The sequence below is a fragment of the Nothobranchius furzeri genome, chromosome 1, assembly GCF_043380555.1.
Source record: "Nothobranchius furzeri strain GRZ-AD chromosome 1, NfurGRZ-RIMD1, whole genome shotgun sequence".
Classification (NCBI taxonomy): domain Eukaryota; kingdom Metazoa; phylum Chordata; class Actinopteri; order Cyprinodontiformes; family Nothobranchiidae; genus Nothobranchius; species Nothobranchius furzeri.
Genome location: NC_091741.1, coordinates 40,330,327 through 40,349,486, shown reverse-complemented (window position 1 = coordinate 40,349,486; position 19,160 = coordinate 40,330,327). Strand labels below are relative to the sequence as shown.

At 42.0% G+C, this 19,160-nt stretch overlaps 1 protein-coding gene across 7 annotated transcripts in view; it reads left to right on the top strand.

Annotated features, from left to right (window-relative positions):
- The window catches only part of syt1a (synaptotagmin Ia), a 296,089-nt gene that overhangs the window by 239,046 nt on the left and 37,883 nt on the right, over nucleotides 1–19,160 (top strand). For all 7 annotated transcript variants that reach the window (XM_054739791.2, XM_015961176.3, XM_070547869.1 and 4 more), the window contains one exon: nucleotides 15,251–15,418. In XM_054739791.2, coding sequence (XP_054595766.1) covers nucleotides 15,251–15,418 — 168 coding nt within the window. The remainder of the gene's footprint in view (nucleotides 1–15,250; nucleotides 15,419–19,160) is intronic.

Genomic DNA, 19,160 nt, shown 5'->3' with positions numbered 1-19,160 from the left:
TAAATCAGTTTACTCATAAAATATCAGAACTCAACAACTTCTGAACACAACATCACAATACAACAACGCAAAAGTATCAACATCAGTTACAATAACGTTAATATATATTATCACTACCGTACATTTACTAATTAGTGATCCTCTTGTCTACATCTTAAATTGCTCTATGTTTAAACTTTCTTTGATTCTTTCCTCAAGACTATTCCATAAAATAACTCCACTCATTGAAATACACATACTTTTCTGTTTTCTTTGAGCTTAATGCTGCTTCAGATTTAATTCCCTTCTCAACTTATTTCCACCTCGTCTTTCTGCAAACAGTTTTTGAATATTTTCAGGCAGTATTTTTTATTTACTTTGTACATAAATCATGCAGTCCTAAATTCTATCAAGTCTTTTAACTTTAATGTTTGTAATTTTATAAACAAGCTATTTGTGTGTTCATTATACCCAACATGACTGACCAACCTTATGGCTCGTTTTGTAATGGACTAAGTGCATATAGGGTAGTTTTATCGGGGGTTGTCCAGTAATCGGAAGGTTGCAGGTTCGATCCCGGCTCCGGACAGAGAATTCTGCTGTTGTGTCCTTGGGCAAGACACTTAACCCACCTTGCCTGCTGGTGGTGGTCGGAGGGACCGGTGGCGCCAGTGCTCGGCAGCCTCGCCTCTGTCAGTGCACCCCAGGGCAGCTGTGGCTACATCGTAGCTCATCCCCACCAGTGTGTGAATGTGTGTGTGAATGGATGAATGATACACTTTAGTGTAAAGCGCTTTGGAGTCCTTACTCTGAGAGGCGCTGAGAGGTGTGCAGTACAGTATATACAACGCCTTTTGATTCACAAAATGTCTTGCTTTTCCCAACACCCCAATACTCCGTGCAACCTTTCCTTTAAATAGTTTATGTGAGGTTTCCAACATAATTTGTGATCAAGGATTACACCCAGAAATGTATTATCATACACTCTTTCTATACAAATGTCTCTTGGTTCCACTGCTCTGGCACAGGACCTTGGTCTTATCTCCAAACCACTAACGAAAACATGCATTCATGTACAGTATATCGCTCTACGTCTGAAACTCGACCCTCCAAACTAGCAATTCTTTTCTCATTCTCTTCATTCTTCTTTTTCAAATCCTTTACTTCATTCATTAAATCCATAATCGGTTTTTGTTGTTTGGAAACAGTTGTTGCCTCCACAGTCAGGAATTCAAGTGCTCTTTCAATTTCCTCCATTTTTTCATTCTTCTTTGGTGGCATTATTTCAATCTTTTAGTCACTTCAAGTGGCTGTTCCTAGCAATGCACCATATAAAAAACAGACTTACAGAGTAGTCCAACTGGCTGAATAAGTTCTGTTAAAGGCTGGCCTTTTCCTGCAAAGGTAGCGTGCCGCTACCTGCCTGGTGACCCGTGATGGATCCTATGCTCAGCCCGATGGTTAGTATTACGGCCTGAGCTCATCCCCACAGCAAGGCCCAGTTCCCGAAGCCGCCGCCCATCTCAGCCTGACAACAAGGCCCGATGGCCAGCGCCACAGCCCAGGCTCAACCCGGCAACAAGGCCCGGCAACCGGCGTTGATCCAACAGAAATAGCAAAATAAAATAATCCAATTAACTTATTCCGCCACCAGAAAAAAAATGCGAGCGCTATTCATCCAAAACATCCAAAATATCTCCGACTTTTCACCCAAGTTTTATGAGCTCTTCTTGCTCTTCTTGCTCTTCTTGCTCTCATCCAAGTGCATGTAAGGGCTTTAAGACATGAAAAGAAGGAAGTGAAACTGTGATGGATGTTGAACATGAACCCTCCTCGTAAGTATGGACACTGTGCATCACTGGCATCCGGTTCTCATCTGTAGGGAATAAACAGAAGTTGAAACCCACAATCCCACTGGGCTGTTGCAAGCACAGAGTCCAAACAATATATGCAAATTTTCATTTGCAAACAATTAAATGCATAATTGATTTTTAAACTTACAAAAACAAACAATGCAATAAACAGAAAAAAAAATAATATCATTTTTTGTTACATTCCTATTCTCAAGCATACTCTCATTTTCCCATCTCCTGGATTAGGTGCGCTTCCGCCCCGCTGAAGGTGAAACTAATTCATGTCAGAGCTACTAAAGATAACAGAATAAAGACAAAACATGAAGAACAATGAAGTCACAATTCAAAACTTCTGAAAACAATTTTTATTATGCGCTCCAACCCCCTGCTTGGACTTCCAGGCTTCTGTAGAGACTCTTCACTGCTTTTATGGTAAAAATGACCTGTATTTGATATAGCGCCTTCTAGAGTCCTGGAACCCCCCAAGGCGCTTTACAACACAATCAGTCATTCACCCATTCACACACACATTCACACACTGATGGAGATGAGCTACGATGTAGCCACAGCTGCCCTGGGGCGCACTGACAGAGGCGAGGCTGCCGAGCACTGGCGCCACCGGTCCCTCCGACCACCACCAGCAGGCAACGTGGGTTAAGTGTCTTGCCCAAGGACACAACAACAGCGACAGACTGAGCGGGGCTCGAACCTGCAACCTTCCGATTATGGAACAGCAACTATCGGTATTTTCTTCATGTGACCGATCAGGTAAATAGAAATCTGGTCACCAACTCTTCCTGCAGCTGTCTCTCTCTCTTCTCTGACTAGACTGAGAAGAGTTCCAGACATCTGCAACACCTCCGTGACTCGTTTGGTCAGATATTTGTTGAGTAAATTTTTTGAATATCTTCAAAATCTCTGCAATAGTAAAGAGGATTTTAAAAGATCGAATGCGTTTTTCCACCACAGAGCTTGTTAAAAGACACCGCTGGGGTTTGGTTCATCTCTGTTTTTGTTTCTTTTCCATTTGAGCAAATGTAGCTTCTGCTGACGTCCGTCTGCTGTAGCCGCTTGGTGTTTCCAGCGACTGAGCTTTGAGCAGCAGAATGGGGGAGTGCATCAACTTCCTTGTACCAGATGTTGTGTGAAAGACAATAGATGTGGCGAAGGAACACGCTGTCCCTACTGGGCCAACTAACTCCCATCATAAACAAAACTGGCAGCCTGAGATTAGACAGTACCACTACAGAATATGCAAATTTCCTCAAAATAATTAAATAATGCAAACCTCACAAGTTACACCCCTTTGGCTGGATGATCATCTATAATTTTACCACTTCACCTGTTAAATATCTCTTCTAATGAAATTACACCGCCGACGATCAGTCGACCAGACCCGCATTTCTTTCAGACGAGAAGACCTTTCATAAAAGGGATATTTTATGGACAATATTACATTTTACAGTGCTGATCTGTCATGTCGTGGGAGGCAGTGACAGTTCTCTATGAGGTTCTTGATTACTCTGGTAATGAGCTCCTCCGTGGCGCTAAAGTGTAATGAATGGATGACAGTTTTCACATTTTGTGACACTGACCTCAAAGAAGCTGCAAGCTCGGCTCGGCTCGGCTCGGCTCGGCGGCTGCAGGAGTTGCAGGAGAGGCAGATTTAAGGCCTCGGCGAGGCTGGCGTTCAGCATTAGGCATTTTTCGTTTGAGTTTCTTGCCCTGTGTGGACCTTAGAGCAAGTTGAACGACTCGCAACGGCTTAGAAAAAAACAGTTATCAGTAGGTGAAGTGGCTCAGCATCTAGACATCAAAATTAGAGTCTAGACAAATGAGCTCACCTGACATAGAAAGTTTATTTTGGTTGTTTTTCTAAATGTATTTGTGAGCATTTATAGGAACAGAGTCATAAAGGTGGCTTTAAAAAAGGTAAAAAGCCTCACAAAAGAATCTAAAACTACTCCCAACATGCCGTCCACCTTTGCCTATACTGCATTTCCTGCATGAGACAAACTTTGTGAGCTCACTTCTCGTTCTGATATCTTCAAGTCCACCTTGTTGGTGCATTTCATAAGCATTAGTTTGCGTTATAAAAGTTTCTAATTTAAGCTGCACCATCAGATGAACCATCAAACACGGCAGACTGGCCAAACATATCAATGCTAACAGTTCATTTAGAAAATCTTGATTCATTTGAAAATTCCAAGCTGGATATTATTAGGCTCTGTCCACACATAGCCGGGGATCTGCCAAAACGTAGATGTTTTTCTACGTTTTGGCCTGTCATCCACATGAAAACGGAGTTTTTTCACACGAAAACGGATCTTTTTAAAAACTCCGGGCAAAGTGAAGATCTGCGTTTTCTCCGTTTTGGGTGTCTGTGTGTGGACAGACAAAACCGGAGTTTTAAGGTCCGCAACGTCACTTTCCACGACAAAAAAATGCTGACATCACGTGTGCGACCTGTGTTTACAGTAGCCGACAGCATGGATGCCCTCAGAGCTGCACTCGCTTTATCAATTGTCCAAGCGCTTTTTGCTTGTTTGTTTTTACAAGCGGGATTACTGCTCCTTGCGGAAGACCACAGACGAAGGACGAGGTTAAGAATGGGGGAAGTACTGCCGCCTACAGGTCTGGCATGTCCTTAACAACGTATTTGTCCGGGTACGTGTGGACAGTTTTTTTTAAAACAAGGTGGTGTGGATGCAAGTTTTTGGAGGGGCGGATATTCGTTTTTAAAAAACCCCGGCTACGTGTGGACTAGGCCTTAGTCTTCCTGTACGGAAGCAGAGCTGCCACCCATGAAAATTTAAATTAGAGCGATAGTAACCTGATAATTTTGTTGTTCTAAACAATATCCAATAAAATACAATCATGTTCTCACAATGTGCATGTGTCATGTTTGTACCATATTGTACAATTTAACAATATTGTAAGAAAGATAAAGTACATAAAATGTGATATTGCTCTAATTTTATCTCGTATGGGTGGCAGCTCTGAGTTGCAGCATTCAAGCTTTTAATTATTTTTCTTTAAATGGGAACAAAATTGTCTAAAAAAACTTTATAAAACATTTCCACTGATGTGAGAGTTACAATTCTTCTTAAAGGCTCTTGGTTTCCCCTGAACTGTCGTTAAACCCCTTAAAGCCAGAAATACGAAATAGTGTCAAACTAGGAGGGGGAACTTTAACCCAGGTGTGGAGCGCGCACCTGAACCACCAAAGCAGAAGCGTCAGTGACCGTGACAGAGAGATGAGCACGGGGCTGTGAAAATGCTGTCAGAATAAAGAGCCGGGGTTCAAAGTGTTCAGGGAGACTGTGATGGTTCTCAGAGTCTTTTCTTTGTGTCTCGGCAAGGAGTCCGATAAGAACCGGAGCAGACAGTCCAAGTCACACAAAGCATATCGGTAGCAGGTTTCCCAGTAATTAGACAGGTTCATGCTGAAACCCAAAGGAGGTTCTAACACAGACAAGGTGCTGCAGTTGTGTTGTTTTAGAAACTCTACTTCTAAACTCTTTTTAAAGCACAAAGAAATAAAGAGAGGATCAAACGGAAGCCTCAGTTACTGATTCTCAGCATTTTGAGAAAAATTGACTCTGAGCAGGGCTGTGCAGAGACCTCTGAAGAGGCGGGTGCTCAAGCACCCTCAGCCCCCCCCCCACGTGCCTGACTCTGAGAAAATCCGTTATTAAATTAGGTCTGACTTTTTTCAGAGATTAAAGTCAGTGATGTTTCTCTCTCACTGAAATATCTACTATGAGTTTTTTTTAGTCATTTAGTTTTAAAAAAAAGCACAATTTTGTTTCTAAGTTAAGAAAAAAAAACTTTGTATATTTGTTTCAATGGGATGTTCATTTTAGTGGAAAATTAACTTAAATAAATACACAGATCTAAAAATGTTACTGGTACTTTTACTGTCATTTTGTCCTGGAAAATCTATATATTTTAAATTAGTTAATGATTTTAAATCATTTTAGCTAAAGGTATTCAGAGCCGCTGTAGAAGGTCCAAAGAGTCTGAGTTAAGCTGTGGTGACTTGAGTGTCTTAAAGCTTTTGCTGTTTTCCTGTTCAAGTTAAATTCAAGTAGGATCTAGTCAAATGCATAATGATAATAATGATTGTACGTATATTTAACAGTGATGTTAGAGATAAAAGGCTAAATAGAATTTTAACAACTTTTTAACTTTATCTTGTTGCATTAGAATTTCACGTTGTCCCACGTTGAGTAGTCTCTGTCCCACATTTAGCGAGTTGGAATCTGGTCACCTTAAATCCTGATACTCCATCTGGATGCTTAATTTGAGTTTAAGGCTAGAGGTGGTTTGATGGGCTTCAGATACAGTCTACAGGTTTGTTGGAGACAGACCAATGAGCTTCAACCGTCTTTTACATGCTATTAAACCATTTGGATGATTAGTAAATATTAATGAAACTGAATTTTGGTCATTTTAATTTATATTAAGCATTCATTATTCAGTTTTATATTTTCTAATCAACGCATCTACATTTATTCAGGTGTTCTGCATCTAATTTACATGACGAGGTTTAGACAAATGTCACAGAAACTGAACAGCAGACTAAAAATGCTAATGACAGGTTTTAGAAATTAAGTCAGCAGACACTTAATCTGGGAGTATATTTTATAAAAAATTTATTACTTTAAAAAATCAAAATGCTGTCATAAACATCGAGCACGCCATAATATATTTTAAAAGCCTAAGTGTACTAGAGAGTGTGGAGTAGATTAGAGTAGAATAGAGTGTACAGTAGAGTGTACAGTAGAATAGAGAAGAGTGTAGAGTTGAGGAGAGAGAGTACAGTGTAGCGGTCACACTTTATAGTGTGACGACTGTAACTTAATTATGACCAATAAGATGTGGTGATTCCATATAAATATGAACTATCAACCTGATTGATCTTTGAAGTTTAATCAGAAGATTCTAGTTACTTTTACTTGTCCAGGGACCATAAACACACTTCCTATTACTTCAGACAGTCGGGTAAATAGTTAAAAAGGAATTTTATTCTTTTCCAAACTAATGATTATACATGACAAGATATGACCAATGAGATGTGATGGAGTGTATATGTGTTGATGGAATGTGATATGTGAGGTGGTGTGATGCAAGCTGGATGTTTATCAGAATCTTTGTATCTGAAAGAAATTGTGAAATCTGGGTGTAAAAGAATGTGTTGTCTGCAATAAACTAGAGAGTTGATTATTAATGAAACAGTATCCGATGCAATCTGTTGTGTCTACAAACCCTGGCGGAGACCCCCAGCAGATCCGGACTGTCAGTAGTTGGGTGGACCTCACGGCACCGGGAGCCCGTAGATTAGCTCCGATACGGCCCGTCCAGTCTTGAGATGTCTCCAGGTCACAACAGTAGCTGGAATGCTTGTTTGCATCCAAAGTGGATGTGGCTCTTAGGGAGCCATCTGGCTGTGTCAGCTTGCAGCGTGAAAACAGGTTTTTGACTGTATGTCAAAAGAGATGTCTCACGGATGCTTGTCCCGAATTGGCCGGTTCGGAACTCCGCTAGAAACTGAATTACTCGGGAAGTAATTTTTTTTTTATTAAACTACTTTGTCATGATTTCTGGCCATGTTTGGCCAATCAGAATTTGACAAGTTTCTGAGTATTTACCAACATCCCGCAGAAAGCCACGTCCTCCTCAGATACAAAGATGTTTTTATCACTGTGAATGAGAATGGCTTAAAACACTTATGTGAGGTGAATCTTAACCTTAATTTGTATCTTATGAAGATGTGTATGAGTGTAGATAATGCTTAACTTGTTAAATCAAACACATACTGATCATAAGATCTGCAATGGATCATTGTAAGAGCAATATTCATTTCAGCTTCATTGATTTAAGCACAGATTATTCAAACATTTCATTTAAACATCTTGTTAATTCAACCATTTGATTCATTAACTTGTAAGTTGTAAAGCCTTGTAGGATTCGTGTATATTCACTGTTTTATTCAGAGTGAGAGATCCAGCATTCTGACTTTTACTCAGAGAGGTAAGGGCTTTTGCATGAGACCTTGACAGTTTATGTCTGCATTGAAGAGCAATAAGTGAGCAAAAGGTTGATTTGTGTGTCTGGATCCTCCACCTGGTGCAACCTTGACTTTGCAGCTCTGGCATGTAAGAAAGGTTACTGTGTCAATTTGATGGTGAAAAGTGACCCCTTTTGATTCATAACAACAGTAGAGAGTAGAGTAGAGTAGAGAGTGTACAGTACATTTGAGTAGAATAGAATGTACAGTAGAGTGTAGAGTAGAGAGTGTAGAGTTGAGTAGAGTGTACAGTAGAGTATAGTAGAATAGAGTGTAGAGTAGATTAGAGTGTAGAATAGATTAGAGTGTAGAGTAAAGTTGAGTAGAGTGAACAGTAAAGTGTAGAGTAGAATAGAGTGTAGAGTTTAGTAGAGTGTACAGCAGAGAGTAGAGTGTGGCGTAGAGTTGAGCAGAGTGTACAGTAGAGTGTAGAGTAGATTAGAGTAGAGAGTAGAGTAAAGTGTACAGTAGATTAGAGTTGTTACGCCCCCTCTCTGCAGGCCTAGGATGATGAGGGGACTAACACAAGAAAAATAGGTGTAGGTGTGTAAAGGACGAGGAGGTTTGAGTAAAAACAAAAGGATTTATTAACAAAAAGTGTCCGTGGGTAAACGACATAAATAAGGCATACTACTAATAATAATAATTAGGGAAACTAAAAACATAAGCAGTCTAACTGCGTATGAAAAGGCTTTCTGCCAAACTTAAATGACAACCACCTAAACGAAAAAATATCCCCGGCTCAAAAAGTCCTATGGGGATAAAAAGAAAACCACCACTATCAGAAAACTGACGTTCAGACAGCTCAATCCTTCTAAAGAGGATAATCAAGTCAAACTCATCTAACACCCAAAAATGGCTTTACCATTAGCAAGGCGTGTGAAAACACGCTCAGAAGGAACCCAGGCTAATCCTGTATCCTTTCTAGAACACCATAAACAAATAATGAGCTAGGGAGAATCTCAGGCTACTCCTGGATCTCTAGTAACAACCTTAAACCCAAATGGTAACGGTGTAAACCTTAAACCCGATTGGTAATGGTAGCAAAAGTGTCTGTGAGCTAAGGAGAATCTGTGGCTAATCCAGGATCTCCTCGATGTCTGCTGCGTTCCTCCTTTTAAGCCTGTTCGCCGCTTGATAGCTGATGGAGATCAGCTGCCGTCTCTGCCGGTGTTCCTCTCTCCAAGGTCCTGAAAAGGGCGCTGGGAGGTGTGAGCAGGCCGCTCCTGGCGCTGTCCCTGGTGCTGGATCTTTTGCAGCGGGGACAAAAGGCTCAGGTTGGGATGAAAAGGACGGACCGAGGGGGCGAGGGTCGTCACAAGAGTAGAATAGAGTACAGAAGAGTGTAGAGTTGAGTAGATAGTGTACAGCAGAGAGTGTAGAGTGTAGAGTGGAGTAGAGCATGCACAGTAGCTTAGAGTAGAATAGAGTGTACAGTAGAGAGAGTAGAGATTGTAGAGTATATTAAATTAGAATAGAATAGAATGGAATGTAGAGTTGAGTGGAGTGTACAGTAGATTAGAGTAGAATGGAGTAGAGTACATTAGTGTAAAGTGTAGAGTTGAGTTGAGTAGAGTACAGTGAACAATAGAGTATAGAGTAGAGTAGAGAAGAGTGTAGAGTTGAGTAGAGTGTACAGCAGAGAGTAGAGTGTAGAGTAGATTAGAGTAGTGTACAGTAGAAAGTGTACAGTAGATTAGAGTAGAATAAAGTGTACAGTAGAGTGTAGAGTAGAGAGTGTAGAGTAGATTAGAGTAGAATAGAGAAGAGTGTAGAATAGAGTGTACAGTACATTAGAGTAGAATAGTGTTCTGTAGAGTAGAGTGTAGAATAGAATAGAATATGGTGTAGAGTTGAGTATAGAGTAGAGTAGAGTAGAGTAGAGTAGAGAGTGTACAATAGAGTGTAGAGTAGAGAGTGTACAGTAGAGTGTGGAGTAGAGACTGTAGAATAGAATAGAATATAACATATAGTTAGGTTGAGTGTACAATAGAATAGAGTAGAATAGAGTGTAGAATAAATTAGATTAGAGTAGAGTTGAGTAGAGTGAGCAATAGAGTGTAGAGTAGAATAGAGTTGAGTGTAGAGTTGAGTAGAGTGTACAGGTGGTGGTTAGAGGCATTTGCCCTGATCTTTATCATGTTGTACAGCGCTTTGTGATTTATATCTGTGAAAGGCGCTATATAAATAAACTTTTACTTACTTACTTACAGTAGAGTGTAGAGTAGATTAGAGTGTACAGCAGATTAGAGTAGAATAGAGTAGAGTGCACAGTAGATTAGTGTAGAGTTAAGTAGAGTGTACAGTAGATTAGAGTAGAGTAGAGCAGAGTGTAGAGTAGTTTAAAGTCGAGTGTACAGTAGATTAGAGTTGCATAGAGTACAGTGTACAGTAGATTAGAGTAGAATGGAGTAGAGTGTATTGTAGATTAGAGTAGAATGGAGTAGAGCAGAGTAGAGTAGTTTAAAGTAGAGTGTACGGTAGACTAGAGTAGAATAGAGTAGAGTGTATAGTAGATTAGAGCAGAGTGTAGAGTGGATTGGAGTTGAGTGTAGAGTAGATTAGAGTTGAGTAGAGTGCACAGTAGTGTGTAGAGTTGAGTAGAGTGTACAGTAGTGTAGAATAGATTAGAGAAGAGAGTAGTGTAGCAGAGGCAAATTGATGATTTTATCTGTTATGACCATGACGATGTAATATTCTATATTAATATAAATTATTAACCTGCAAGGTCTTTATTGTAATTAATCAGAAGATTCTAGGATTTAATTCAGAAGATCTATGTTCTTTGCTTTTTCAGTGATCAACCACACTTCGTGTTACTTCAAGAAAAGAGTCAGGTTTATAATTGTAAGAATTTATTTTAGAAACAATTAAAACACGACAAGTGAACTAAGCATTTACTGTGAATGGATGGAGCTAAAGGTGATGTAGGAACCTATGTGTAAATGCGGTGTTGGTCAGAACTTCCGAATCTCGGAAAGCAGCGTCTCCGGATGAAAAGGAATTTGGTTTGCTCTAAACTAGGATGTTATCTTCAGAAGCACATTCAGACGCAATCTCTCTATGTTCTACCTCACCCTTTTGATGACCCTCATCACGAATCCGGAGGTCAGAGAGGTCGGATGACCTGGGGGCACCCAGGTCGGGTAGATTGACCGCAAGCACCAACTTCTCCAGTCCAAAAGATGTCACCAGGCAGCACAGGTTGGAATCAGCCTGCATCTCAGGAATAACTCTTAAGGAGTTGAACAATGTCAGCTTTGTTCTGCAGGAACTGTTTGCTGTCTCAGCTTTGTTGGTGCAAAAAGGTTTTGACGACGTGTCAAAATCCTTGATTGTTAAAGAGATATGCTAAAGATGGCCGGTCTGAAGCTTTCTCTAGAACTGTCCAGTCTCTCAGCATGTTTTAGTTATAAAGTTTAGTTGTTATGGTTTGGACAGCCAATCAGAGGAAGACAAGTTTGGAGATATTACCAAGGCAACTCAGAAACGCACCCTCTTTGATATGGAGGCTCTGATCTGGGTAAAAGGTTAGCCATGTGTAATGGATTTAACTTAGTACTTGTTGTGTGGAGCACGTGTGAGGACCTTGTCGTCAAAACATGGTGAACACATTGCAGGTTCTATTAGACAAACATAGCATCCATTCAGTGAGCACAGATTAATGAAGCATTTCATTATACTATAATTATTATCAGTAGTAATAAACAAATGTTTATTTAATGATTAGCTAGATTATACGTCATAGAAGTAGTTTATAATCATTCTTGAATTTAGCAATTAATTCGAGCCGGAGTTCTTCTTCTGGAGGCAGACAGATGGGACCTTGGGAAGAAAGTTATTGTTTATCTTTCAGATTTGCAGAGTCTGAATCCCAGCTGGTGTGAAGCCTGCTTATTAAAGGGAACACATGCAATGTTGTGCCTCCTTTCTGACCAGATGTTGAATAGATGGTGAAAGGTGAGACTGTACCCAAATTGACCATTGCTGGACACTAGAGTAGAGTAGAGTAGAGTAGAGTAGAGTAGAGTAGAGTAGAGCAATAGGAGCAATAAAGGCGCTAAGAGCTGCTAACCAATTAGCTGTCATGGCTTCAGAAGGGACTCGTGTCTCACGAAGGTCCTAAAATCAGTAAATGTCAAACCCTTCCAAGAAAAATCCTCGTGTGTCTGTGAGCAAAGTCACGGAGCTGAGGGTGAACACACTTGCAGATGAATGTCAGGCCCGTGTGGCAAAACGTTGTTTCTCTCTGTTAACCACCACAAATGGCTGCTGCCCTCAGTGTTGATGACACTGGCATCATGCATTAATGAGGCAAAAGCTTCTGTAAAAGACCCGAGTCGTTCGGGGAGCAGCAACGAGACGGCATGGCGCAGGTACACCGCAAATGAACCACAGAGAGGCATCGAGGCGCAGCAGGTGGAGAATTACAGCCTCGTTCCCACTTTCAACATCATTACCATATTCATCGCTCGCCTCGCAGGGCAGGTGGGCCGCTTTGGGTCCAGTCAAAATCTGACTAGTTCATATTCAGAAGAGATAAATTCAAAACCACTCTGTTGTTTCCCCCTCTTTTGATTTGGGCAGTAAGTATTATTCTAGGCAGCCGAGTTTTAGTCTTTAGGTGTGTGCCCTGGTGTGGAGCTGCAGCACAGCCAAGATGCATCTGGGGGGTGTTAGACACCAGTGACAGAATCATCGCTCAGGGTTCTGCTCGCTGGACTGAAGTTTAACTCCCAAACAAACGGGGGTTAACACCGGCGGCTCTTCTCTGGAATCCTTAGCTAAACAGAACACTGCAGCTCTGTGCTCTGGTTTTATCCTCAGAGGTTTGCAATTTAGAGACTTTGTTTTTTGGAGGTTTTCTCTGCAGAACAAAGCAATCAACCTGAGAGAAGCGTCTTTCGTTACAGTAACGAACAAAGAAAACAAAAGAAGTGCATTATGTTTTATTTGATTTTAATCAAATCAAAGCCAATTCAACAATCCTCTTTATTCATCTTCTCCTCTGGGTGAATAAATGGTGTTAATTAGTTTAACAAAAAGCCTAATATTGGGAGGTGTGTGATACTCTTAAGTGAGACCATTCAGGGTGAAGGAATGAGATCAGATTTCAAATGTGTTAATAATCTGATTCAAACTCCCTCCAGCCGGGGGAAGTAAATCTGCATGGTTTAAATATCAGGGGAGGACTAACAAAGATCTAATTAAGATTTTTCTGGTTTAAAAAACCTCCCAAAGAAAGGGTTTGTGGAAGTTGACATGATTTCTTGTGCTTGGAGCCACATTTCATCTGATATTACTTCTAAATTTCTTTCCCAGCACTGGTCTTATATAGATAAGTACGGGCTTGAGAAATAAATCCAATGTAGACTTTACTCAGGAGGAAGAGCAAGGGAAAATAAACTGATTTATTGAGGCTAAAAGCAAAGTAAATTTGTCGCTGAAGCAAACGTTTCAGAGCCGACATCAGAATGCGTGTTAGGTTGAGACAAAAGCTAAAAACAAACCAGGACCAACAGCACTGTAAGCTGACTGTGACAGGGTGGAACGAGCACCAACTAGGGGTTATGTAAAACCCCGAGAGGAAAGGAACAGAAACAAGGCAGCATAGAAGGATCGCGTGTGAGGACGGACATAAATTCAAATAAAAGCAAAGCAAGAATACAGAAGGTTAAACATGAAGAGGGTTAACAAATCCCAGTAATGTCTCCTTCCTAATTAATTGTAAATGGTAAATGGCCTGTATTTGATATAGCGCCTTCTAGACTCCTGGAACCCCCTAAGGCGCTTTACAACACAATCAGTCATTCACCCATTCACACACACATTCACACACTGGTGGGGATGAGCTACGATATAGCCACAGCTGCCCTGGGGCGCACTGACAGAGGTGAGGCTGCCGAGCACTGGCGCCACCGGGCCCTCCGACCACCACCAGCAGGCAACGTGGGTTAAGTGTCTTGCCCAAGGACACAACGACAGCGACAGACTGAGCGGGGCTCGAACCTGCAACCTTCCGATTACGGGGCGAGCACTTAACTCCTGTGCCACCATCGCCAATTCTAACTTATCAGCAGGTGGATTTAAGTTCAGAACAATCGTTGGATTTAAGGAATTAGCAGAAGCATCAAACTGGAAATCAGCATCATCTTTTCCTTGGTCATGAGGGCTTCTCACCTTAAAGGTGTAGTCTGTAGCGTAGCGTCGTCAAGGAGAGGAGAAGAATGGCCAGGCCCCTCCCCTTCTGGAAAGAGTGAAAAGCCACGCCTCACAAATGGAGCGGTAGCGCCAACGAATGGTTGCTTGATTGACTGATTGATGTTCTGTGATTCTGGTTTAGACCGGCAGGTCTGAATATTTAGTGTTTTTTAAGCTGTGGATGAAAAGCAAACTGGAGCTGCAACTTGAAACTAATTTGAAGAACGGCTCCACGGCTGCACACAGCCTTTAGGAATGTGAGCTGATGTTGGCGTAAAACTGGTCTTTTAACAGCTCAAATGCAAACATTTCAAACAGCACAGCCCATGAAAAGGTTTGCTTTACAGGCTTGAACCCGATTACTTTCAAAAACGGATTATTTTGTGTTTATTAATTATCCGAAGCTGCTGCGACTTCAGAGAAATTAAAACTGAGCCCAATGGGGAAAACTATGGCGGTAGAATAAATGAGATGTTTTAAGGATATTTCGGATGAACTCCCACTCCATAACTTTGTTTTCAAAGTAATGAAAGGCCTTTTATAGTTTCCTTCAAGTCTTTGGGTTGGAATTTATTATTTGAGTGCTGAAATCTTTTCTCTAGAGAGGAGTTTTAGTTTTCAGAGGCGGGTTTAAAGGCTTTTATTCTGAAACATGTAAAAACACCACAGAGCTTGTTGTTTTTATTTTTCTAGATTCGTATTAGTGTTTATTTTCCTTTTACTGAGTCTATTTGCTCTCCGAGTAAAAGCGATGCCGCCTCCTAACAGCTGTGGAGCGCCGTGGCTCCGTGCCCTGGTCGGCCTCCAGATTGCGGCGTGATGGCTGCCTGAAAGGAAGTTGATTGACTGACTAGCTGGACCTCCTGAGAGGCCTCTGAGTAAAGGCTCTGACTGACAGGTCAATCATCCACCCAGACCCCCTGCTGTGGTTATCAATTATCAACCTGGTGTGATGAAAAACCGTTCCCTCGGTCCTGATGTGACACTTCCTGACCTTTACGGACTCCTCGGCGGCTGTCATGTTTCGTCTCCATAACCTTCTAATACTGGAGCCCCTTGCAGTGACACCGAGTTATCTTTAAGGAGCCATTATGAGCTGATGATTGATAGTTTCATTAAATAATGTGTCTTTTCTTGGCTTTAGCTCATAGTGGGGATCATTCAGGCTGCCGAGCTGCCTGCGATGGACATGGGAGGCACATCCGACCCCTACGTGAAGGTCTACCTTCTGCCTGACAAGAAGAAGAAGTTTGAGACCAAGGTTCACAGGAAGACCCTCAACCCCGTCTTCAACGAGCAGTTCACCTTCAAGGTAGGCCTCACGCTGACGGTGCAGCTCAGTCACATTTGCACAGTTTTGTATCTGGAAATCTTCTCTTGACAGTCTGATTTGCATGCAGCCTAGAAATCTGGGAAGGTGTGGAGACAGCAAGCAGCTGGCGCATTAACTAGCTCCTGACAGAATATCACACACACACACACACACACACACACACACACACACACACACACACACACACACACACACACACACACACAGAGAGTCAGGCTCAGATTAACACAAGCAGATGCACAGCTACACCTCGGCTTCTCCTCAGCTTTAATGGATGCATGACTGTTGCTCAGTAGCGGGGAAAGTTTTGTTATTCACCCGGCGCCGGCGAGCGCAGGTGTTTGATGTACATAATCTGATGTGATATCCGTCTCGCTTAATGATTTATGGTCTGATTTTCTTAAACGCTTAAAAAAACAGGCAGGAGTGATGTTTCTGAGGCGCCGTCGAGGACAAAGCAGTTTTATCTCATTTCCACTCGTTTTGAGCAAAGCTTTTCTCTTTATTGTGTTTTTGTTGTGAGATGGTGGCTAAACAGGGAAGCATGTTTGTGAAAGAAGAAGCAGGGGTGACTGATATGAAAACCAAATCACATGAAAGACTACACAAATACTCTAAAAACTTAAGAAATTGAGAGCTGTTTTCAATCAGACCAACATAATCAAATGTACATTTCATTATAAAGTGTATTACAGTCACAGACGGCATCACATTTCACAAGTAACTGGTTTATATATCTGTTTCTTCTTGTTTTGTTTTATTTATTTACATTTCTAACAGTAAATCTAACAGTAAGACATCCACTAACGTGTGAAAGATTGTTTTTTCTTCTTCAAATTTAGCTGAGCAGTGAAATTAAGCAAAGAAACTCAGAAGAGTACCATCTTTGATTATTCATGTCATGTACTGGCCACATTATTGGATACACATATCCAACTGTACGTTGACATAAATGACTAATCAGCCAATCACACGGTGACAACTTAATGCCTTTAGGCATGTAGACATGGTCAAGACGATCCGCTGCAGTCCAAACCGAGCTTTAGAACGGGGAAGAAAGGCAATTTAAGTGACTTTGAACATGACGTGGTTGTTGGTGCCAGACAGGCTGGTCTGAGTATCTCAGAAACTGCTGATCTGCTAGGATTGTCACACACAACCATCTCTAGGGTTTACAGAGAATGGTCCGAAAAAGGAAAACATCCAGTGAGCGGCAGTTCTGTGAGCGAAAATGCCTCGTTGATGCCAGAGGTCAGATGAGAATGGCCAGAATGGTTCGAGCTGATAGAAAGGCAACAGTAACTCACATAACCACTCGTTACAACCAAGATATGCAGAAGAACATCTCTGGATGCACAACACATGGAACCTTGAGGCAGATGGGCTACAGCAGCCGAAGACCTCACCGGGTGCCACTCCTGTCAGTAAGAACAGGAAAGTGAGGCTAAAATTCTTGGTCTGATGTCTCGATATCTGCTGCAACACTCAGATGCATCTGAATTGTTGTTGTTGTTCTGACCCTACCATGGTAGCATGGATCCATCCTGCCTTGTATCAACGCTTCAGGCTGCTGGTGGTGGTGTAATGGTGTGGGGGACATTTTCTTAGCACACTTTGGCCCCGTTAGTACTAATTGATCAATGTTGCATCACCACAGCCCACCTGAGTATTGTTGTTGACCATGTCCATCCCTTTATAACCACAGTGTACCCTTCTTCTGATGGAATACTTCTATCAGGATAATGCACCATGTCATAATGCTCAATTCGTCTCAGACTGGTTTCTTAAACATGACTGACTTTTGTTCCGGCTCTTGGAGAGTACAGACGCTTTTTTTTCTCCTCTCCCTCCCTATCTTATCCCAAGGCTCTTTGTCCTGTCTTTGTGTGCACGGCGCTTTCTGTGTTTTTTTCTGGAAACTGGAAATTATTAAACATGGATCTTGTCAGTTGATGTCTCTCAACGCAATTGACAACATTTTTTTCAACGATGAGAACGGGAGAAGGGGCTCCCGGATGCTCCTCTGGGACAGAGCCAGCTGGGTATATCATGGACTCCTGGAAACAGCGGAACCTGATATGCCTCTCTCAACTGTCTGTAGAGGATTCTGAAGATGCCTGGATATTTGTCGTTTTGGTGTCGGGATTCCTGCTGTTTGGCCTGAGCGGTAACCTGGCATACCGGAAAATTAACGAGCTGTCGAGGAATACTGGCTCAATCCCGGAGCTCAGGGATGGAATGCATCGTGCTGTGAATTCACAAACTCATATAATTGTCGAGATGAGTCGTGAGCTTGGAACTTTGGCTGAGATTCAGGCTCTGGCACAGAAGGTGGATTCGATCAAGGAGAGAGTGGACGGATCAGCACGGATCGGTATAGATTGATAATGCCATTATTGGACCTGGATGGGTTGAAGACCAACAGAACACTAAGACAGAGAGGAAATTATCTCTGTCTGTACCCAAAACAATCCTTATCTGAATCTGGTGCCCTTGAAGCCTGTGAGTCTGAAGTGAAAACTCCCCCCTCAGAAGAAATGTGGAATGCTGCTGTCGCTACGGAAACTCTTTCTCCTTATCCCAGCCTGGGCGGGACTGTGACCGGTGAAGGCCGTGGAACCGCATCTAGGAGTCACTGTGCCCTTTAACCCATTATCTCCCTCCCTGTCCAAACGGAGGTGATTAGCGCTGCTCCATGTGGCTGCACGCACTGAAGTGAGGAGAGTCCCAACCCTACCTCCCCACCTAGTGGAGACTGATGTTGTGTATCGTCTGAAGTTTGTGTGCGTGTCTGTCTGAGGTGTTTTTTGCATAGCAAAGCTACCCTCTCTGTGGAGGGTAACTCTGAAGTGCCTTTTTTTCCCCTCTCCCCGACTCTATCCTCATATAAACCCTCTGGATCTATAACGGTAGTGCGACTCGCGTTGCGAATGACCACAGTCACCAATTCTTGTCATGTGTCTTGCCCATGTATGTCTGATCTCAGAATTGTGTGTACTGAAACTCTAATTTCCCTCTGGGATTAATAAAGTATTTTTCAATTTGAATTGAATTGAAATGGCCCCCACAGTCACCAGATCTCAATCAAATAGAGCATCTATGGGATGTGGTGGAACGGGAGTTTTGCATCGTGGATGTGCCGCCGACAGATCTGCAGCTACTGCTGATGCCATCATGTCAATATGGACCAAAATCTTCCAGTACCTTGTTGAATCTTTGCCACGAAGGGTTAAGGCAGTTCTGAAGGCAAAACCGGGTCCAACCCGGTACTAGCACGGCGTACCCTATAAAGTGGCCAGTGAGTGTAGATTCTTACTAAATTAGAATTTAAAAAAAAGAGCCAAAAAGCCTTCATCACAAACGGAAACCTCCTGCACCAGCAGGTGTTTCTGCACAAATCTAGTGCAAAAATAATCCTCTCAAACATAAAGAGGAACCTCCATCATCCTCTCCAGGATTTAAAAACAGACCCTGAGAGGTGGTAATGTCGGAACATCACAGCTGTTGTGATGATTTCAGACTGTAGATTTAGCCTTTTGCACGTGTATAAAAATAGTCCTGGCAGCTCAACGTAACTGAATATAAAATCTGTCAAAATTCCAGACATTGGTTGTTTTAGATGAGTCTCCTAGCAGAACAAATAGAAAAGTTAAGGAATGTACTGAACCTATAAAGTAACAATCTTATTTTTAATGCCTCCTTTTGTACTGGAGCCTCCTTA